The sequence below is a fragment of the Ciona intestinalis genome, chromosome 9 (assembly GCF_000224145.3).
Source record: "Ciona intestinalis chromosome 9, KH, whole genome shotgun sequence".
NCBI lineage: Eukaryota > Metazoa > Chordata > Ascidiacea > Phlebobranchia > Cionidae > Ciona > Ciona intestinalis.
Window position 1 is genome coordinate 2,534,351 of NC_020174.2, and position 22,898 is coordinate 2,557,248.

Consider the following 22,898-nt stretch of genomic DNA (forward strand, 5'->3'; position numbering starts at 1 on the left):
GAAATGTGTTTACTTTTATACAAAATAGGAAGGAAGCAAAGCCATTGCAAATTGTTGCGGCTTGTATGTGCGCATAGAATGTTGTAACTATGTTAATGGCCATTTTAGCACCAGGATGTTAAAAGTGCATCAACGCATCTTGAACATTCTGATAATTTGTTTTTGCAGTTCCGACATAATGGCAGTGTATGCGTGTGAGCTTATGGGGCGTTTAGTAGACTGACAGTTGTAGTGCGAGATAATACGCGTAATTATCGCCTTAAATATTAATGAGACGTTCGACGTACAATATATGTAGAATACCTGAGAAAACTTTAAGATGTAAACCGGATACTGCTGGAATAACTGTAATGCGATATGTGGATTGTAGCTAGTCGATTGGGATTTATTATCTTGTGCTGCCTCGCGTTATCGGTCAAATCTGTCGAACAAAATGAAAACCAATTTGTGGCGAAGAAGAAATGCTTTGAAAAAACCTGTTGCTACATCAGTAAGTCTTTATAGTTTTATGGACTAATTAGGCCTACGGCTATACTTTAAATGATTTTACCTGAGCCGTGTCTACAGTGTTTAGCGCACCTATACTCCTAATCTATAAGGGTTACGGGTTCAAGGCTGTATACGCTACCGTTGTGGGCGTGAGCGTCTTTGGGCAAAACAAGCGTCATTTGCTTTAACCCAGTGGAGCATTATGGGATGCCTATAAATCGCCATTCCATAAAAATTTAAAAATAACCCAAAGGCTATTACCCGCAAATTACACAAGTGGTTACTCAGGCATGTTTAACGGCCGTCGTTGCGCTTCACGCCATGTTAAATAAGTTACATTCGTTCATTGTAATACTTATTTCCGAGGTAATAAAACCATGCGTGGATATAAGCTTTATTGTTTCAAGGTGGCGAAAATCCTCAAAGGCCAAAAATCATTGATGAAACATGCTACAGTGGACCTGGGCATGACTACAGGGGCCTTGTAAGTAAAAGCGAACGAGGAAGACCATGTCTTAATTGGATGCGGACCATTGCCACGAATCTTCCTAAACGAGAAATGAAAAGATATGGAGTTGGGAATCATAGCTATTGTCGCAATCCTGAACCGACTGAAAACAGGGGTCCGTGGTGTTACGTGTCACATAATAATTACGGATATTGCGACGTAGTTTCGTGTAAGTATGTTTCTAATATTTAGTACTGTGGGGTACGGTGGGACACATATTTTCCCATATTATATTGTTTCATATATATCACATATTGTCCCATATTTCCTAACCGTGAGTGTTTAATTTCTTATTGTAGGCTTGCATTATCCAAAATTGAATTATAATGAAGTCATCGCACCTCCGAGCTGTAACACGCAATTGCGGGGTAAGTTTTCATAAAACACAATTCATTTCACAAATCACCGCTCTTAAGTCAACCAATAGAAAATTGAGTAAACCCATACTTTTCTAGGGCATTTTGATTTCCTGTTTTCGTTCAACAATACGTACCACTACCTTTCGAATCGGCGTGGGTTAAAAAATGCGGAATTATTTTCCTTCTCTGACGTCACGATGACGTTAATCGCGACGCTTGGCGAACAACCCGTGAGCGAAATATGGAACCTTTGTCTGCGCAGCAATGACACACTTACTTTTGTAACCACGGATTCGAGTCATAACTTGTACGCATATTTTCAATTTCCAAATGTTTTTCTTCGGCTTGTAAACAACATCGGTTGGGCAAAAGTGGACGGCGACGTGTTTGAAAACTGCATGAATCTCGGTGAGTATAAATATTACATTGCGGCTATCGTATAGTTGAATTGTTAATTTGTAACATTCCTATAGTTCATGCCACAGCCAGACAGGGCGCATCAAGCCAAGAAACACTTTTTCGAAGCGTTTTTGACTTTCATCGCCCACATGACGTCATTATAGAAACGAATGGGAGACGAATCACGTGTGAATGGGAGAATGGTGAACTCGTGTTCGTATCCGAAGAAGCTGCACACTTCCAGCTTTGCGACCTGTCATCTACGTTATTTGTCGACATGTCAGTTACATTATATACAGTATACAACACGTGTATTTGCAAATGACTGACACTTTATGCTGCTTGCAAGTTGCATGCAGCCGAAACGAGTTTTTTAGGGATGTAAAACTTACGCAGTAATAAATTGATGCGGAAATTCCACCTCACTTTACTATTTTTTTGTGATGCAGAAACAACGATACTTACGCAATCCACAAAGCTGGTAGCATTAGTGGTAACTGTTCACAGCAAAGTCATTCTTCATCAAAAAGTAGCCAGAGCGTTTGCATTACTGACGTTTTGCAAGCGGTGGATCGAAAACCTGGGTTGGCCGCTCCGCTATTGGGTAAACAAAACTATACGAACACAATATGTCGCCTTAATGTTACTTTTGTTTAATAATGTATCAATATATAGTTTGACTTTTAATGGTTATTTATTTACGTTTTATATACGTGTTGTTTTACAGGGTACAAGCCTTTGGACTCGTCTTCTGTGTTACGTTTGTATGATGTGGGAGACCTAACCACAGTTCAAGCTCTCGAGTTTTGCGTCAGGGATGGACCAAGAAGCAGATTATACAAAGTTTATGCAGGATCTCAAATAATTCAGCTGGCAGATTGGATTGGGTAAAGTATTTTTATTACAATTGTATTTCACACATAATCTAACCACTGTTCCTTGACTCCATACTACAAATATTTGCAGCCCATTGTTTGTATGTGTGGGGTTCATGTGCATAGGTGTCATTTTTTTAATTCAAAAAATTTGGATTGACATGGTCAAAAAACAAAAAATTATTGCACTTATCATATTCATCAAAAATAGAATAACTGAATGTGGTGAATGCAATATGCTGTACTTTTGCATTTTTGACATAGATGTTATTTTTACCCCTGATCTATAAATTGGGGTGCACGAATCTCCCCCCCCCAACTGTACTCCAATGTTCATGTGATACTATAGTGTATTTTCTCTATACAAGTTTGAATTAAATGATTGACATTTAATCCTGTATATCACGGACTTACAGACTGCTTTTATTCTTTAATCATGTTTTTTTGAGATTTTCGGCACAGAAATTAGAAATATATATGTATAAATGTTTAATAGTTATATTATGTTTCAGCTCAAGAAATGTACAGAAGCAGTTGCACATTACATCCAATGTGTGGATACAAATCAATTCCATCAACACAAGAAGAGCTGACTTCTGCAACAGATACAATAAGTATAGCATTACTTAAATATTTAAGTTAAACTAAGGTGCAAGCATTTTATATTTTAACTAACAGAGTAAGGACACCCCTGTTTTAATGACTACTATTTTACTGCTCCTTTTTAAAAAAATGATCATTTTATTTTAGGACATCATGCTGTCATCAAGTGCTTCAATCATTTCGGCAAGCAAGACAAAACAATAGGGCTTCTTATGGGAAAACCAATCAACAATGGATTTCCTGCAAACTAAGGATACATAACACAACACAATGTCCAGATTTACATTGCTTTTTTAACAAAGACATCAATATGTATGCGAATGAACTGCATCAAGTTGCTTGCGAAATAAGATTACGTAAGTTATTTAAGGTATTAGTATTGTATTCTACATTGTACATATACATACAGTATTGTTCCACACAGTGGTTACTCTTTCTTAAACCCATCGTTACCCAACACTACAGGTTCAAGGTGTGACGCTGCTACCATTGTGGGCAACAGATATGCCTTTTCACACCAGTTTTGTACTTCTGTTTTGTCCCTAATCGTGTTATAACGGTTGTCAATTTACTGTTATTTTCCGTCTCTTTCTTTTTCCCATCTCTTCCATTTAGTAAACTTTTCAGTTCTTCGTTACTGTGACGAAAAAGATAAAATAAAGAAAATCATTTGTTTATTAAATCCCAATACCTATATTGAAGCGCATTACAAAATACCTTTCATATCCACATTTTTCACAGAACCTGACCCTGTAGTGAGCAACAATGTATCAGCTGAAGATATTCTTGGTATAACTGATGGAGAAGGTGTGAATTATATTGACGCTGATGATGCTTCGGCCAAACTGGGTGAGATAGCTGACACACTGAGAGATACAAAAGGAAATCTAAACCTTGGTGTTCTTATTAATTCGGTGGAAGCATTAAAGGTAAGTTTAATCATTACCATGATATTTTTCTGATACCAATGTGATGTATGCATCGTTGTTTATTAGCAGTATTAACGCACATAGAAATAAATTTAATAAGAATAATGTAAGAAAACAGCTAAAAGTTTCGGGTCAATAATTACTGTAGTATTGTAGTCTAAAGTATAGGCTTCCTGTTAGGTGTGCCAAAGGTGAAATTTTACGTATCTTTTTTATACAAGTGTAATAAATTAAGTGTCCGCACCTCAAATTTAACCTTAAAATAGGTTGTATTCTAGTGTTGGGTGCATATACAAACAAGTAGAGCCAAAGTATGTTGCATCTATTCACTGCATTCGCAAATGCACTTTCTTATGGTTAATCACAATTCACAATAAATGTGACTGCATTGTAACAATGGCACCCTAGATTTTACTAAAAACTTAAAAGCGATATGCCTATGTTCTAAACAATAAATAGCGTTCATACTGAAACATTGCATTAACACCTGTAATTTTACAGCCTGTCAACTACAGTGCTGTTAGTAGCACCGGCATAAAACGTCTCATCACTAATTTCGTGACGATCATGGATGACATGGTGGATGAGGGAAGAGCAGATGAATGGAAGGAGATCAAGGAAGAGGAAAATGGCCCTGAGAGCTCTCAACCAGAGTTTGCAACAACAACAAGTTTGTATTCTGTTACTTCTGCTACAAGGCATAATGTAAATAATTTTTTAGCATCTCATCTGGTATAAAAACAAAGTATATTTTTATGGATTCGTCTGTCATCCGGAATTGTCTGTGTATTTTCTTTTAAAATCCAGTTTTACTAGTTTACTGTAGCACCGCCATATTTAGTGTACCAATGTATTAATATAGAAATATTACTTTCTTACTTTTTATTGGTGTTTGAAATATTTTTTGTTTTCAGTTTTATAATATCTTTTTTGTTTTCAGTTTTAAAATATATATATATTTTTTTTGTTTCAGTACCCCCCCAACAGAAGCAGTCTGACCCACATAGTCTTCTATTCATAACGGAGAACGTTCTTCAGCGTTTCGTCATGGACAGTACTGCCACCTTATGGTCAAAGTTTGACCAGGGCCTGACAGTGACAACTAACAATGTTATCAGTGTGATTGAAAAACCAATAAGCAATGCCTCAAACACTTCAACTCAAGGTATGTACTGCTTTTAAGCAACTTTTCCACTTCTTTTATTCCAATTAAATCTTTTCGCTTAAAATATTTCCAAATCTTTGCTTCGTAATCGAAGAGACAAAATAAAGTTATTATTATTATTATTATGTCACAGATACACCAACTTTGACGAAGGTCAATCTTAATGTCGATCCGGATGTTGCAAGCGATGAATCAACCGTCGTCATCACTTCTCTCTTCCCAAGGATTATCAATCTTATCTCAGAAGTTAATTCCGGTAAACTTTAAACATATTTTTATAATCAAAGTAATTACAAGCAAAGTTGCATATGTGGATCATGTAAGTAGGCTTGAGGTGTGTGAAAAGGAACACCTCTGTTATCACGACTGTTGTTGCCCTGTCATGCAAAGATAAATAGGTTACATTTATTTAAAATCTGAATAAAAATACACCTTGTCTAATTTTTTAAATATATGCTTAAAATTTGTCTGCATTAGCAACATTATTTTACTAAATTTATATATCCTTTTTACTACGTGAAATCTAAAGAAGAGAAGTCTACCAATCCAAATGTGAAATAACTTTAAATGGAATTTATTACACAGGAAAAACAAGCCAACTACCAACTACTATGGATGGCAGTAATAGAAGGGTAAGTTTAAATTTATGATTTTAGTTCTACTTTTTGGTTTGTATCCAATTATTTGCAAATATAAGTGTTTTGAAATTTTAGGTCACAAAAATTTAAAACATAAAAAAACTGAAGTTGTTGCTAGAAGGCATAACATCTATATATAAAAAAATAGCTTTTCTGGTAAAAAAAAAGAAATTTATTTGTATTAATATATACATCTTACTTTGTGGCAGACGAAACTTTAGTATACTAAAAGTTATGTTTTAGCAGAAAACAATTTACTTATATTAGGGTCTGGAAAGATGGGACACATTTTCTATCTATTTTCTCGTCCTGTTTGGTAGTAAACAAAGTACATTTAAAGAATTATATAACAGTTTCCTCAGCACCCTCATTGCCTGTTGTCAATTGTTTAAAATATGATCAAAATATTTGGATAAAATGTGATAAAGGTGTCCCATCTTACCCCAAAGTACTATAATATGTTATTTCTTGTAGTAACAACATCACTAAGCTTTTTTATATTTTAATGCTTTTGACCTGAATTTCCGAAGATATTTTAGAGTGACCTGATAGTAATTACATGAAACCACCACCGCTGATCTAATCTATTCTCATTTAATTTAATGCATGTTCAATTTGTTCCATGTTTATGTAGACGCAACTTAAGCCAAGTCTGTCTAACCTTTAATTCATTATGTTTTTCAACGAAATACGTCATGTGTAATATTTTTTTGCAGATGGATGAGTTTTGGCATTTAATTATTTTGAGCTTTACAGAATTTTCATTTGTATGCTACTTTAAAAACTTCATGGCTTTCTACTATTAATTGTTTTTCACATGATATTAAATGGTGCATTATAATTTATTATTTAAGTTACTTGATTAAAATGAAAAATAATGAATGTAAAGGAAAAAAAAATCAAAAAAATGCTATATTTGTTATAACATTACTCATTAAAATTAATAAAAACTCACTTTTTGTTAAAGTATTAAAAATAAAACCATTTTCCTTGACAGTTTGCCAAATTAACAAACTGCATTTATTTACAGTTTGTTCCTAGTGCACCTGTTTTATCAGCTACAGTGTTGCAAAAGGGAAAAATTACAAACTCAGCTGTTCATTTTATTGTCCCATACAACGCCAGTGACATACCGGACGCTAAAAAAAGTGATGAGAAATATTATTTTAACTGTATGTACCTCACGCTGAACAATGATTGGGACACTAGGTAATTAAAAAAATACTTTTCATATCATTTTCTTGTAGTAAATTGTGTATTTTTTTCTGTAAAAAAGCACTGAGCAAAATCTATTTAGTTTTATTTAATGTGGCCCACAATAAGCCACACTAAATGAGGGGGCATTTAGGACATCATTGTCTAAATTTACATAGAAGCCATGTAAGGCACCTTGTTAATTGAGCAGGTTTTAACGTTTTTTTTTATATATATAGAAAAAAAATATATTTATATATATTTTTTTATTTTTTTTTTGAAAATTAATACTTTTTAATATTTTTAAAAATAATATTTAATTCCATTAAAAAAAATATTTTTATTGGTTTTAATTAAAACAACAAAGTTTTACCGAATCCAGCAATATTTTTTGTGTGAATCAAATCTTTCAATTTTCCCCACAGAGGTTGTCATGTGGTTAATGTTAATACAAGTAATAAGACCGTTACATGCGCATGTAATCACACCACCAACTTTGCCATTCTGTTGCAAGTTGTTCCACCAAAAGTAAGTGAAACCATTTAAAATCTATGTTTACTGAATGCGAATATCATTGGTGTAAGCTCATGTAACATTAGTGGCCTACAGTGATATGTTAACTAACTTTTAAAACAGAGGTGACATATGTTTTAGCAACCCAGTTTTGAGCCCAAAATATCTATTACCCCCTTATTGTGTGTCTATATGACCAAGCAGAGTTAAAGTAGATTGCATATTAAAGTTATTTCTCAGTTTTTACAGTGAAAGCTTTTAATCAAAAAATTGGCTGGTTATTTCGGTATTACTACTTTACTCTGTTTATTTTAATACATTTTTGTACAGTATAAAATCTTTTATGCTTTTAAATACTGGTTATCCTACTCATGGGTAACTTGATATTTCCAAGGTCTGCAAGCAACACCTGCCATGCCCCCATGCTTGAATATACCATCTAAATCCTATTCCTATAATATAACAGTTTACTTATTCACCAAGAAAACCACAATTTGTAATAGTTTATTTACTTCTTCAGTTGACAGCAACTGACACAGCTACTCTGCAACTCATTTCTTACATTGGAGAAAGTCTTTCTGTGTTCTGTCTCATTATAACTTTGGTATGTTATGAAACGTTCAACCATTGCAACAGTTCCATTCAAAACATTTCTCAATTTAAGTACTGGAGTCACACCTATTTAAGTAACACTGTCCAGATTGCTTAAAGAATCAAAAACTAGGTTCAGATTTTTTAAGAGCTTTGATGGACCCAGAATGTTGCAGTGTGCCAAATCTGGCCTAAATTCTATGTATTCTACATTGTGGTGCTGCAAGGCATTACTGGTTTACAATTTGAACCTGAAGTTTTAATAGCAATAATTAAATCAAACCATTTCTCTAACCCAGTGGTCACTACAGGGTTGTTTAAATTGTTAGCCAGACAGATAAAAGAATTGCCCACAAAGTTACATATGTGATAACTCGTGGGAACAAGTTGTATAAAACAGAACACTTGTTTAAAAAATACTGTCTTTTTTTGCCTTGACTTAGGCATAGACAAAAAAACAAAAAATACTTTAAAAAAGTAAGAAAATTTATCAATTTTTGTCCATTATTTGCAGACAACATTCACAGCATTCCGACACAGCTTAAAGTCGGAAAGGATGGTTGCACATTTTCATCTCGTTATATCTCTAATCCTATTCCATGTAGTACAACTATTCTCTGCTAAAGCTGAGCAATACAAGGTATATGATAACATTAGGTTCGAAACCTGGGCTGGCAGGCCTACCCTGAAATTTCCTTTGCTTTTTTTGCACTTTTGATTACTTTTTGTTTTATTCTAAGCCTTCATTTTCACTTCTTACATTATTGTTAGTGGTTTTAACTTCCTTAAACCGAAACTTATGAAATGAAAGTCATATCTTAAATATGGGCCATCATGTTTCTATTGAGACTGACCAGAAAACCTGTGTTTTCTGCACCTAAATATGTTCATTTAACCAAAAATAAATGATTCTTAAAAATACTTTCTTTTTAAATGTTTAAAAATTTCACTTAGGAAAACATTGCTTTGAAAATGTTGTTTTCCCCAGGATACAACAGCAGTACCTTGCATAATAGTTGCGTTTGCAACCCACTTCTCACTCCTTGTTACCTTCATGTGGATGTTATGTGAAGGGATTACTTTACATCTTAATGTGGTGAATGTCTTCCATGCTATGACTAAGTTTAAACTTGCAAGATATTTCATTGGGTGGGGTAAGTTGTTATATGGTTCAAATTCTATATTCACTTTTGAGACTTAGGATATTAATGCCTGTGAAAATTACTTTGTTTACATTGGAACAGTGGTTCCCAAAGTATGGGTTGCGACCCAAACATAGGTCGCAGGGTTAAAAAAGGGGTCGCGCCAAGGTGATTCAAATCTATTCTATTAGAAGTTCAACTTAATTAAAATAAATGGCTTGTTTGTCCGCTACATGTAGCAACCACGCATATTTTCTTCCAACTAATTGTATATAAATTTTTTAACTGTAAGCGTGTATTTACAGCTGTTGTTTTGTCCCTATATCCTGTCTTTAAGTTTGTAATATTTCTAAATCTTTGCTACCATAATCAAAGAAACAATTAAAAGTTATTATTATTCTTACTTTGAGGATTAAGGTTACAGACTATCCCAAGATGGTTGTTTTTGCTACCTATAGGGGGTACCACTGTTAACATAAATGGGGCGTTGTCAAAATGCAGTTTTACACATAATTGTTAAAAATAAGAAACCTTATTAATTGATCTGGCAATATAATTTTGCTCTGCTTGTTTGTATAGGCATCTAATGTTGGGTCAAAACCTGTTTTAGGTGTATAACTGGATTAAAAATTGTAGTAAAGTGCCACCCCTACTAATACAGCAATAAATACTAAGTTATACGTAACATACCACTGTACAAATGAACATCTGGGAGTCTGGGAAAACATTCATTAGCCGTGTTACGTCGCAGTTAATTATTGTGAAGTCATTTTTCTGATTTTATTGGTTCAAACTTGTTTGTATATCCAGGTATACCACTGGTGATAGCAAGTACTACAATGGCATATGGTTTGTCACAATCACCCTACCCAACATGTTATGTACAAGGTGTTGGGGAGCAAAGCTGTCCAGGGTCACGAGGTAAATAATAAAATATAACTTTTGATTGTTATAATGGTAGAGTTCTGTTTCATACCCCTCTAATGTACGACTGACAACCTAGACAACCTATAAGGGACTACGGTTAGAGCAATTGCTGTTAAGTGTCTTGTCCAAGGCACATACACCAATAATAGTAGCAGCAATGTGCTTTGAACTCCTATTCTCTGAGCTAGAGGCAGGCACCTAACCATTGTGCCAAGCAAACTTATATAATTCTTTAACCTTCAAGTGATTTACAAAATGTTGTATCTACAGGCAATACAGGTATGAGCACAGATGCCCAGCCTGAATATCAAGTCATAGAATGGTGTTGGCTTAGTACGGATAACTACTTAGTGTGGGCACTTGTTATTCCTGCATTGCTGGTGCTCACTGTAAGTTCAACAAATTCTGGTTAAAAAGACATTTTTTTTATTTTTGTAAGTTTAGGTGCAATTTATTTTAATATATTAATACACATTTTGTATCAAAAACTAAGCAGTATCAGCATTATGCTTTCGTTCCAATTTCTCATTTTATTAAACTCTGATACCCACTACAGTTAAACACAATCGTCTTGTTCCGAGTGTCTGCTGTGATCGCACAAAGTTCGAAAGCTTCCAATAAACTCCACGTCCCACTGGCTGGAAGGAAAGATGAGGAACTTGAACACATTCGGTAAAATCATTTAAAAAAGTCATAAAAAGATCATATAAAAAGGTTATGAAAAACCATAAAAAGATTTTATAAAAAGTCATAAAAGAATACCTAAAAATCCTAAAAATTTTTTTAAAAAATCCCTCAAAAATATGGAAAACAGCTGTAAAAATGTTGTCAGATAATATCAATAATCTGATAAAGATATATTTTTTACATTTTCCCTTTAGAAAATCGTTGAAGGGGGCTTTTGTCTTGATGCCCATATTAGGAATCCCATGGGTGTTTGGATTCATCCCCCAGTCACTGACACATGTCGCGCTTCTATATATTTTCACTGTTCTTAATTCAACCCAGGTTGGTTTTATCTACTGTAATATGGTTGCAAAGAACAAATTATATAGTTCAAGCCAACTTGTAAGGGGAATCTTTGTTAATTTAGGGTATTTGTTATGGCCTATAACAATAGCTCTATTTAATAGAATATAGTGCTAAACCTAGCGCTGTGGCACAGTGGTTAACAACTGACCTATAGCTGGTGCTGGTACTTTGTGGACTTATGTGTCCTTAAGCAAGATACTAAACTCCAATTTCTCGAACCAAACCGGGTGCTTATAAGTTGATTATCGTCTAAATTTTCAGCTGTATACAAAGAAAATATGCACCCACAAAGTTACATGTTTATAAAACCTCATATTTTTTAAATTCTAACTTTTCTTTTCATCCCACAACCCTAAAAATAATTTGACAGTTGAATTTTAATTTACAGGTATGTATGTGTATCATGTATTCATGTCAAAACATAACACCACACCTATGAAATAAAACATTGGTTATTCATTCAGGGCATTTTTATTCTTCTTTTCTACTGTATACTGAACACAGAGGTTCGAACTGTCGTCGTTCGCTGTTTGAGGAAACAAAATCTACTACATAGAAAGGTAAATAAAAGTATTTTACGATAATTACATTACAAATTTAACATTACATGTGTTATAAAAACTTACAAAAAAACTACTATACGTCTTTGTTTCTAAGATTTGTTTTATTTTTCAGCATGACAAAAACACAAACACGTTAAAGCAAGTCAATATAAATACAACCAATGCACATTTTTATTTTAATTGTTTATTAATAACCCGGTCGTCCTTACTTTTTGCAAACGGAGCTGATATGAAACTTTATACATAACTGAAATGTTGTTATAAAACTCGCTTTTAGACTATACTTTAAAAATGATAACAAAAAATAATTTATATGTTATCACCTTGTTATTTAAATTGCACAAAACTAGTTTTCTTTCTTTTACATATACGTTGTAAAAATATAATGAAAAACACACAAACTTAAATTTACATTGATTTTAATATTTATAATTAGCAGAAATCGTGGGCCTCACAATCTAACTACCGGCACTCAGTCGATCTTCGTCAAATTAACCGAAACGACAATAGTGACTTTGACCAGCAGATGGGAGTAGAGAGAAGTGTGTCGGTTCACACGAGCTCAACTTACTGTGGTGGTGTTGCGCCGTCAAGTGGCGATTCTCTCACGGGTTCGTTTCAAGAGCAAACATCATTTTTGCCGCAAACGACCGTTAAGCATTTGTTTGTCGATAGTTACGCACGCAAGTGGCCACGCAGCACTGTAGCTCGTTGTCCAGAGGATGCGTGCACTTTAATACGATCGAGTTCTCTGCGTTGCGTAGAAACTGATAATGTAAATAATGGGGAACCTACTCAGTGCAGGAAGACTTGGCACTCAAGCAATTTTCAGTGATGTTGTTTGTTGGTTTGCCAGTGGTACAGGGCAAAGTTCGAAGTACTTGCTTTTATCGCATGTCTTTGACATTCCTTTGGCAGTTTATCTTGTAAGTAAACACCATGTACATAACTTTGACTGTACCTTGTCACATTTCTTTTTCCTTTTGATATTTATAAAGAACCTGCATGCATTTCTGGACAAAAAACTGGTGTATTGTCATTGCAGTTACATTGCACAGCAATTAAAGTTTTAAGTGGAAGAACTTCTGGAAAATGACCAAGGAAGTAACTAATAGGATATGTGAATAATTTATGTGCTTTAACATTAAGGGGTATGGTTTGGATTTGAACCAAATTTGTTTGCTGCAAAAACACTGGCAACAGAGTACAAATATATTAAATAACACTAAGACACTTTTACAAAGCAGAAAATAAAAAGACAGTGCAGCTTAAAATAAAAAAAAAACAACAAGCTTTAGTAACATGAAATTCTCTCAGCACAGTAGCAACTGAAAAGTCAAAAAAAAGATTTTGCAAGTGCTATGTTATATGTCCTAGACAGCAAGCCCTTCAGTAAGCATTGCAAGATTTGCCATACGCATGGAATTGCATTTGTTCAGAGTGTGTGAGGCTCAGAGTTGTTTGTCACCTTGATCGTATTGCTAAACTGTGATGACCAGCACTACCGTTGCGTTGGCCTCGAAAGGATTTAAGAGAAGCTATTGAACAGTCATCTTCTGAACAATAGTCCTTGCCCTGAAAATAAAAAATGGGAATTTAATTTGGTTTTAGAAATTTGTAGACAACAAAAGAGATAGTGGTGTGTATTCATTTGGATCATTACTTATTCTGTATTTCTTTTTGGGGTCATTAAAGTTTACACTTTTTATTAAACACCTGTGTCTACGTGTTGTGTTAATGGGACAAAAAGGTATTGAAATGTGCAGCTGCCAAATTGAGCCACTTAAACTCAACAAATAGCATTTTAGCACGTAATTTGTAACCAAGTTGGCACACAGTGTTATCGCGTTTGGCACATTTTCCCAGAAGCCGTCGCTTATACAATTTTAAGCAAACAAAGAGAAGGATAATCCACTTATAGCTCAACAACCATAATGGATGACATGACAGATAGATCAAGTAGCCACTCTACGGTTGGCCTTCCCACTTGATAAAGTGAGCTATGAATATGAGGACCCATGGCAACCGGCAGCAACGGTTGATTGCTGGGCAAGCATAGCGCGAGTTTGAAAAATGTAAAGTCAATATTGTGCCAATTGCACTGTAAAGATACTCTGTGTTTATTCAAAGGGAAGGTTTTGTTTGTTTCAAAATGGCAACCTCTCCTGAAAAATTCCCATTTCAACTTTCAAATGACTTTAAATAGTGAGGGATACATATATCTCATTGAATGAATTTTTCTTCTGAGGCACCGCCTGTAGGCGGAAAAATAGATCATGCCGCAACTTCAAAAAGATGTGAAATATGGGTGAACAAATGATGTGGAATCGCGGCAACTAATGAAAATTTGTGTCGGTGCCTCATCAATCAAAAGTTTGTTGTAACGCTCCAACGAGTAAACATTGGTTGACGTGTGGTCAACAAAGTTGCGATGTGAGAGCTTAGAGATAACATCTGTTTTGGCCTGGACACCATGGAAGAGCGTATTTACATAAGCGGGAATGCGAGAATAAACGGTACTACCACTTTGGTTGGAATGTGAAATGAGAGTGGTCAGGGCACAAGTTATTGTTACATATTCCAAGTTAGTTGGCCTTGATAATTGAATCCATAAGCGATGTCCAATAAAACTTGTTTGTTCATTGACTTCACCTTATTCAGCATTACACAGGGTAATTGCTCTCCTAAAATAGCTCTTCATATTTGCTTTTGCCGGCACTTTTATAGTTTTATTTTGCATGACACATTTGTTTGGACACAAAACAAGATAAAAAACCGCAAAATATTTGACCACAGTTCGTTTCTCCACCCGAACTGACAAACATGTTATGCCATAAAAACAATCTCATGATAGATTTGAAAACACATGATCTGCATGTCATGCTCGCATGTGACCGAGTTCAGTCGTCACATGCACATTGTGGAAAATCTCAACCAAGTTCAGCACATACAGCATGCAGCGTCATGAAGTTTACTGCATGATTGTTAAAAACCTATTTGGGACTTTAGACCCTTAAACGTTAAGTTAGTGAACCCTCATCCCGTAAAGTAGAATGTGTGTTGGTTCACTCGTAAAGAAAGTCTTGAATTGATATAGTTTTTTTGCAAACAGACAAGAGTGCTATTAATAACTGAATGTACATTGCCCCCCAGCAAGAGGTTTGCCGTTACCACAGAGTGCAGAGTGAGCATAGATACACCAAACACTATAAATCACAACCGCGTCACCCAGTTCATTAACCGTGAAGACAGAGATAGGACCGCTTGTCTCTAATGTCACCAAACTCGGACCAGTATTTTTATTGTTTGCTCGGACTGGTCATAAACTCAAAGACCATTTGCGAAGATTTAATCAGCAATAACATCAGCATAATACGATTTTCGTTGTTTTTACGTGTCGGATTTTAATAATTAATTTTCATTTGACGTTTTTGCTCCGCTGGCAAACACAGTTTAAAGAGAATATGTATCGCACGAGCGTATTGAAAGTTTTATTGCACCCAGTGAATATTTATTAAGTTATACACCACATTCTATGTTTGCAAGCCATAATATTTGCTCACTATCCAACCTAACACCCGCAGCCTTGCTGTATGTTCACACATTAATTTATCCTTATTAAAATAGCAATTTAGGTGAGTCCTTGAAACATTCCAAGGCTATTGCTACTGTGTGTGTATCTTGTTCAAACAGCTTTCAATATATGATATATATCTAATTGTGTTCCATGTTTTTACAGTGAAGCTGTGAATGTTTTGAAAAGATGGCCTAATGGCACTGTTCAACAAGACATCTGGTGTCAGATAACAATGGAACGAAGACGGTATGTTTGCTTTTACGGAGCGTACTATGAATTGACGTTTTAAAATTGAGCGATAAAAACATCCCCCGCATGAAAAGTTCAATATTCAATTAAACACACCGCACGCCTACGTGCTCAAAGCCATTTCCAAACATGTTTATGCACTTTTGTGCTTAATATAGAGCTAGGGAGTAAATTATTAATATAATATTTACATAACGTCAAGTTCAATATGTACCTGTGCAATTTTTTCATCCAGCATACGAAAGAAGTCTTTCTGGCTTTGTGTCAATGTTAGCTTGCTGAAAATAAGGTAAATAAAAAATATATGGAATATATGCAATAGGCATACATATATTTAATACAAAAATGAATCTAATATGACCATGAGGGTAAATTTTGTTTAAAAAAAAAAATTATTATTATATATATATATATACTTATATAAACTTTCATAAAATTGTATGTTTACAGACAGCCCACACAACCAAACAACAGACATTGGTGTTTTAATATATTTCAACCCACCTATTTCTTGGACCGAATGGAATAAATTTTGACTTGATCTCTGGCACAGTGGGCTTGGCAGGTGAGGTGTTTAACAAAGGTTCTGATGTATGTCGCTTCACAGGGTGAGTCACGCACGTTAAACTTGGGGAATTCTGCAATAACAAAACAGATTTAAAACTGTGTATTTTTTACCACAAATTTAGTTTATTTAGGGTTACTGCAACGTTATGATTTGTAACATGATACAGCAAATCTCTTTAAAAAAGTATTTTCCTTTCTCACAAATTTAGTTACACTACTGTAAAACTACATTTACAGTCTGTTTTTTGTTTGCAGATAAATTACATAGGATTAAAAGAAACAATTTCTGGTTTTCAAACTTTAAATTTAAATTCTCACTTTTACTTCTCCATCGCTGACTCTTCGATGTATCGCATTTCGATTTTTCGTTGTAAATCCCAAAGCTCTTTGTGAGGCAATAATACTAGTTCTATTCTGCTGTTCATTTGCGCATACAGTGGCACTGTCCGTCTGATTCGGCAGCAAAATCCTTTGCTGGTCGTTATTGTTTGACCATTTCGACACTGACGCACCTCTTATAATGGTTGCCATGGCAACTGGTGGGTCATCATGGTACGCGGAACCATTCTTTGATAAGTCCACAGATTTTGAGCGATGTGGGGCAAAGATTTCAGAGGATGTGCGAAATATTCTGTTGTTTTCTGTCTCCTCACTGGAATTGCTATTGCATATCGACGAATCATGAGATTTTGTTAAAGAACTTCTTTTTTCTTCTAAAAAAAAGTTTATATTTCAATTTTTAGAATAAAATAGTGTATTATGTTTAACAGGATAGTTTATTTATGTTGATTTTTTGCTTACCTGATGTGCTATTTTCAACGGCTGTTTCTTCATCTTTATTTTGTAAGTTTACTACTTTAACAGGTCGTCTTGAAAAGTTGCAACCCATGTGTACTATACTGAAACTTGCTATATTTCTAGTGACATAAAAAGTTGAGTTTTGTATTTATTAAAACAGCAAGTAAACCATCATGATATTTGGTATTGCCAGATTTTGGTCTATCAATCACTAAAAAGGAATAAACTTTATACCACATGTCATTAGGTTGGCTTTCTTTACTAGTGAATGGGTGTAACGTTGGTCCACTATTTAACCGGCTTGTGTTAACAAAGAACAGGGGCGGGGGGAAATGTTGGGCAAACTAATCTGCTGTCAAAGTTGGGAGAATTTGAGACCGAAAACAGCTTCATATTGTCTGGCGCCATGGTTGCAATTTATCGGCGGGCAAATTCCGGATGTTTAAACGTATTGCTTTGACATGCTCTGAACTAATATTTGGAAAAAGCGGGACACATACTGCTTAAGCAAACAAGCAGCCATATTTCCTTTAAGTTATTCATTGAACGGCGAATCATGAATTTAACAATGCACAATCGCTGGTGCCAACGTAAATAAATCTAAATTCTACCTAAGAAATGGTTTACATTTATTTATAACGAGGGGTAAGTTAATTTCTTGTCTAACTGAAGTAACGCCACTGGCACTTTTGATGGTATTATATCAAGCTTCTGCAAACTACTTTCTGTTTTATATCGAAAGTAGATTCCATTCACACGCAAAACGCATTCTGGGCAAAAAAACGATCCAAATCTTGTTGTAAACTGAACATCTTACTTCTGCCCTGCTCAGCTGGGCTGTGCGTGCAATTCAAATGTACGATACACGACCGGTGTTTCGTTTTATAAGGCAAATTCTATTTACTTAAGTTTTTAAGACGGCTCTTTGCTTCAGCTAACGGTCAAGTACCTTTCTGAAGCCGCCGCACAGAGAGAGAAAGAGAGAAGGAGCTGATTTAGCTAAGATAGCTGTCCATTCCCTCTAAATCCCGGATAATATAAATAGTAAATACCCAATTTAGTACAGAAAGAAACCGACGCCCGTGTACCCTACCTTTAAAGGCTTCAAATCTCATCGGCACTGAAGCTGGGTAATGTTCTATTACAGCCATTGGAAAAATGTTGAATTCGAGAAACACCGAATTTTACTAGTAAACAACTGTATTTGTCTTTGCAGCGCATTTTGTTGAACCGTAGGTCTACTGTCGAATCAAAGAGATTAAAATTAATTGTTTTAATCACTTTGGTCTAATTATACCAACAAAATGTTTGACTATTACCCGTAAAAGGATTTTTTAAAAAGTCCTGTCTCAGTCTCGTCTAACCTCGTCCTAAACTACAGTAGGGTGGGAAAGATGGGACACCTTTTTATTCTATTTTTTCGTCCCATGTGGTAGTAAACAAAGAGCATTTAAAGAATTATATACCGTATCCTCGCGACCGTTGATTGGTAATTGTTTAAAACACGATCGAGAAAATAGAATGAAAACAATTTTAGGTTTGGAAGTGTATCGTTTCAATCCCCCATGATAATAATTTAATATTTCCGTTTTATATAGCAGGGTGGGGTAAGATGGGACACATTTTTATTCTATTTTTTTGTCCCATTTGGTACTAAACAAAAAAGATTCAAAGAAGTATAAAACCGTATCCTCACGGCTTCCATAGACCGTTCATAACTGTTCAAAACACGACCTTTATTTTGTGCTAAAGGTGTCCCAACTTCTCCCACCCCACTGTACCTTAGAAATAATGTTGTATATTTTATAAGCTTTGTGTATTTGACATTTATGTGCGTTTTCTGCAGTCCAATGAAGCCTAGATTATTAACGAGGTTGACAATTTATTGTCAAGACTACAGCTTATTCGAATAGAATTTGTATATGCTTTAGTTAAGTTCGTTATTTTAAAGACGTCAGCAGACGACATACGCATGGGTATCTTGTTCGGCAAGCAGTGGTGAACAAAGTGTTCCACTTATATTGGCATATGGATCATATATGGCAAGTACAATGCATATACATCCTAGACCTAAAGCTTTCAGCGTGAAACTTTTTTCAGCAGTAAATCGCAAGGTTGTGTTATATAAAAGTTAAACCGAAAGGACAATTTTGACGATACAGTTTTATAACCGTGCACGGAAGCGTATGTGTAGATCATTTGACGCCACCGGGGTCAATGGCGGGGCGGCACTCATTCACCATTATGTGTGCAAGCACCCTACCATATATTAGAAAACCGCCTTTATGACAGTATGTTAAGGTGTCACGTTCGTGGAACAACCATTGGCGAATCTACTAGATGTTTGCGAAGACCCTTACGGGTTGTCAAAATTATCAGTCATATATACGTTATGAAAATGAAAAATAATCCCTTCAAAACAGTTACCCACAAAGTTACGTGGTAACTCGTAACCAGGCGTCAGTGGTATGAAAGCGAACATCCATGTTATAACGACTGTATAGATTCCTCGGGCGAGTCAAAAAACACATTCATTCGTTACTTGAAATTGTACTTACGTGGAAGGACATAGGAATTTGAAGTTGTAGAAATAATATCAGTAATAACATCTTGTGTTAATTCTTAATATATCTTAACCCCTGCGCAACATTATTATGTTATTTATCTTGCGGAACCTGTGCCGCATATATGCCGTAATTCGAGACATGATTAAACGGTAAAAATCACAGTATAGAAAAAAAACGATATTGGTAAACTTGCAAAAAAAACATTAAAACAATACCAAAAGCAGACTATTGCAGAATGCGTAACTCAGCCCGCTAACTTTCGTGGACTTAACTCTTTGCAGTCTCTGTCGTCTATTCTTTAGAAAAACCTACTAAACAAAACAGGCGGTTGTCTATATTAACAGTATATTACAAGCTCACGACCAAACCCTGAACTCGTCATTGAACTAGGTAATACGTCATTCAACTAGGTAATTGAACAACACAGATTTACTGAAACGTCGTAACAAGTATTGGTAAATGCGCGGGAAGTGACGCGGGGTATAGTGGACCACACGGGTGCGAAATTTCTTCTCAAATCTAATGCGTGCGCACTTTTAAGAAGAGTCAGTTTTTGGACGATAACCGCCTGTAAGGATGAGGTCCATTCTAAAGTTCCAATAGCTCTGGAAAAATATAGTAGGTGGGGTAAGATGAGACACCTTTTCATTCTATTTTCTCATCCCATTTGGTAGTAAACAAAGAACATTCAAAAAATAACAAAATCGTATCTTCACGGCTACAACAGACTGCTGCTAATTTTTTAAAACAAGATCAGGATATTATGTACTAAAGGTTTCCCATCTTCCCCTATCCTACCATATCAAAAATCCATACAATAGTTAATTCCAAATATTATAAATAAAGCAATGTAACCTCGTGTGTTTTAAATGTGAATGTAATATACTTAATCCTCACGTGGCCGGAAAACGACAGTCGTTAAAACACGGGTGTTAATACACCTCCTGCCAGCTTACAAGTTACCATGTGGGCCTATGTTACTTTGTGGTTTTATTATATATATTATGATAGTACCAATTCGTGGTATAACCCAAGAAGCGTCATATATTTTGATTTTGGAAATACTGGGGTTAAGTGTTCCATCTTACCCCACCCTACTATATTCAATCTTTATGCAAATAGGATATAAATATATACACTGTTTAAATGACCATAACTGCAACATTTATTTGTTATTTTTATGATTTTTTTTTATGTGAGGACATGTTAAACACAAAGTTTACAACATAAAACCAGCTAAAATCAATGAGTTGAAAGCGGCCATAGAAAGACAATGACACTTACCATTTACCAATAAAGGAAATCTGTGATTTTCAATTTTTGAGTATTTACTGTAAAATTAAAATAAAAACAACCTACACAGATTCTAAATCTTTCAAGAAAAAAAAGTAAATATATGTTCAAATCTACACAGTGAAAAATATGCATATACAGTGAACAAAATCTCTATTGCTGCTGAAAGTCAAGCAGTCTTGCTTCCACAAGTTTCTGAATATCAGATCTCATTCTTGGTTCACAGGTTCGTAAAAGTTGTTGTACTTTATCGGGTTCAGTTTTTAACAAAGTAAAAAGGTTCTGTATGTCTGGCTTCATCAGAATTGACTTTATTTCTGGATTTGATAAAATTCGATCCATTTCATTCTTGTCTTGCTCTGTCATCTGCGTATCAACTTTGTTAGAGGATGTTGCTCCATTATCTTTGTCAGATACGTCAGCAAGTTCAGTAAAGTGCTGACCTAGAATTTTATAAAATTGCTTAAAAAACAACTGGACTTGAGCATCATTTTTGTAATATTCCATCGCTGCTTTTGGGTCTTTTTGCATCCATTGAATTGCTTGATTAAACTTCGGATCAGATAGTTGCTTCAAAAGATCATCATTGCTCTCAATGGACTTTAGAAGATCCTCTGTGATCCACGTTTTATCATCAAGAAGTTTGTTTCCAGTTTCCTTCATAGCATTTTGAACATCATCAAAAACTAAATGGCTTTCCTTATTTTCTTTCGGCTTCACCACATAATCTGGTTCCTTTTCACCACCTGCATTTGGCTTGCTTGGTTTTGGTTTACTACCAAATAAAAATCCCTTCTGCATTCCTCCAAATGATTTTTTCGCTTCATTCGAAGCTTCTTTATATAAAGTTTTAGTTTCCGGCTGATTAGACAGAACAGAAGACCCACTTGCAGAAATTGACTTTTCTTTCTTCAATTGAATTTCCTTGACACGCTGGACTAGAGGAGTCATATCTTCTAAGGGTGGGATACCATCTTCATCAGCCATTTTAAGTAAAAAAATATAATTTAAGTTAACTACACTTGAAATATCTGCAGATAAAAGTAACACAATGCAATTGAAACATGCAAATGTACAAAAAATTCAAGTAATACCGGTGGAAATGATTGCTTTATATGAATAAGTAAGACATTAAATTACATCAATATATACAGATTGTTGGTATTTTGTACCGAAGTGATATTTACATAAAATATAGTCATTTTTTTCAAAGAATAGATTTCATAAGGTTAAATAAAATATGATAAAAAATTTACAATCGAACAGATTAATCTCCATTCATTTTTAAAAAATTTATTTTATAGTGCAAATAATTTAAATTAATTCTCCCTAAAAACAAAATATGTATATATATACCCTAACAACCATTTTGCAGCATAGCCTATGCTCGTATGCTGCATAGGTAAAAAATGGACTTGGTTGCCTATGATTGTGTTAGAAAACTGGCAGTACAAATAAGTGTTTTAAAATAACCAAAAATCACACGGTCTTATTTCACTAATTTAGCTAGATTGCTGGAACTGATCAATGCATACACATGGACGGTTTCCTGGTGAAGGTAAAAAATCAAAACTCATTTCTTTTGCAACATCTGCTGCATGCTGAGAAATCGATGAGATATCTTGGAATTTCAATATTTCTTCCATTCTGTTGCGAACTTGAACCATGGTTGGTCGATCATCTGGCTCATTGCTCCAAGCCTGTATCAATATTTCCTTCATACTCGAGACAATACTTGAACTTGCCTCCTCCCCCAATTCATCGAACCGCCTTATTTGTTCATCTACGGAGGTAAGCAAAGGACGGTCTTCATTGAGAACTGAAGCCTCAAATTCCCGACGGTTTCCTGGAGCAGGAATTGCCGATCGAGACAAACCAACATAAATGCACATAGCAAAACTATAAACATCAGATGCTTTT

At 34.9% G+C, this 22,898-nt stretch overlaps 4 protein-coding genes across 6 annotated transcripts in view; 1 reads left to right on the top strand and 3 right to left on the bottom strand.

The window, feature by feature from the left end:
- Window positions 1-306: 306 nt before the first annotated feature.
- LOC100183204 lies at window positions 307-13,009 on the top strand. 2 transcript variants are annotated; one of them, XM_026836102.1, is made up of 25 exons: window positions 307-490; window positions 897-1,166; window positions 1,297-1,365; window positions 1,453-1,764; window positions 1,830-2,034; window positions 2,205-2,359; window positions 2,483-2,642; window positions 3,143-3,244; window positions 3,381-3,589; window positions 3,975-4,162; window positions 4,664-4,832; window positions 5,136-5,327; window positions 5,461-5,583; window positions 5,913-5,959; window positions 6,996-7,174; window positions 7,585-7,687; window positions 8,193-8,276; window positions 8,778-8,903; window positions 9,252-9,417; window positions 10,216-10,326; window positions 10,603-10,721; window positions 10,889-11,004; window positions 11,214-11,340; window positions 11,829-11,924; window positions 12,364-13,009. In XM_026836102.1, exons 1-25 carry the CDS (start codon window positions 358-360, stop codon window positions 12,760-12,762), a joined length of 3,960 nt encoding a protein of 1,319 aa, XP_026691903.1. In that variant the 5' UTR covers window positions 307-357; the 3' UTR covers window positions 12,763-13,009. The 2 variants fall into 2 exon arrangements, with proteins under 2 accessions (XP_026691903.1, XP_018668711.2); XM_018813166.2 differs by having other exon boundaries at window positions 12,367-13,009.
- Window positions 12,938-17,258, bottom strand: LOC100185669. Of its 2 annotated transcripts, none has more exons than XM_026836118.1 (5): window positions 17,122-17,258; window positions 16,639-17,033; window positions 16,258-16,391; window positions 15,968-16,031; window positions 12,938-13,502 (listed from the first exon to the last, which is right to left on the bottom strand). In XM_026836118.1, the coding sequence occupies exons 1-5, from the start codon at window positions 17,207-17,209 to the stop codon at window positions 13,392-13,394; spliced, it is 792 nt and encodes a 263-aa protein (XP_026691919.1). In that variant the 5' UTR covers window positions 17,210-17,258; the 3' UTR covers window positions 12,938-13,391. The 2 variants fall into 2 exon arrangements, with proteins under 2 accessions (XP_026691919.1, XP_026691920.1); XM_026836119.1 differs by having other exon boundaries at window positions 12,941-13,502; window positions 16,639-17,030; window positions 17,122-17,255.
- A 3,589-nt stretch (window positions 17,259-20,847) lies between these two features.
- The window catches only part of LOC104266030 (calmodulin-binding receptor-like cytoplasmic kinase 3), a 20,942-nt gene continuing 18,891 nt past the window's right edge, over window positions 20,848-22,898 (bottom strand). Inside the window, exon 3 of the mRNA XM_018813260.2 lies at window positions 20,848-22,890. Coding sequence (XP_018668805.2) covers window positions 22,481-22,890 — 410 coding nt within the window. The 3' untranslated portion in view covers window positions 20,848-22,480. The remainder of the gene's footprint in view (window positions 22,891-22,898) is intronic.
- Window positions 21,132-21,965, bottom strand: LOC101242455. Its single transcript, XM_026835824.1, has one exon. It carries the CDS (start codon window positions 21,963-21,965, stop codon window positions 21,132-21,134), a length of 834 nt encoding a protein of 277 aa, XP_026691625.1.

Excerpts from the sequence above, each read along its gene's own strand:
- LOC101242455 (XM_026835824.1), bottom strand. The coding sequence starts at position 21,965 with ATGGCTGATGAAGATGGTATCCCACCCTTAGAAGATATGACTCCTCTA.
- LOC100185669 (XM_026836118.1), bottom strand. The coding sequence starts at position 17,209 with ATGGGTTGCAACTTTTCAAGACGACCTGTTAAAGTAGTAAACTTACAA. Across the intron at positions 16,392-16,638 it reads TCAGCGATGGAGAAGTAAAA|AATTCCCCAAGTTTAACGTG; the intron begins GTGAGAATTTAA and ends TTGTTATTGCAG. Across the intron at positions 13,503-15,967 it reads TGGATGAAAAAATTGCACAG|GGCAAGGACTATTGTTCAGA; the intron begins GTACATATTGAA and ends TTTTATTTTCAG.
- LOC100183204 (XM_026836102.1), top strand. The coding sequence starts at position 358 with ATGTGGATTGTAGCTAGTCGATTGGGATTTATTATCTTGTGCTGCCTC. Across the intron at positions 3,245-3,380 it reads TTCTGCAACAGATACAATAA|GACATCATGCTGTCATCAAG; the intron begins GTATAGCATTAC and ends ATTTTATTTTAG. Across the intron at positions 9,418-10,215 it reads AAGATATTTCATTGGGTGGG|GTATACCACTGGTGATAGCA; the intron begins GTAAGTTGTTAT and ends TTGTATATCCAG.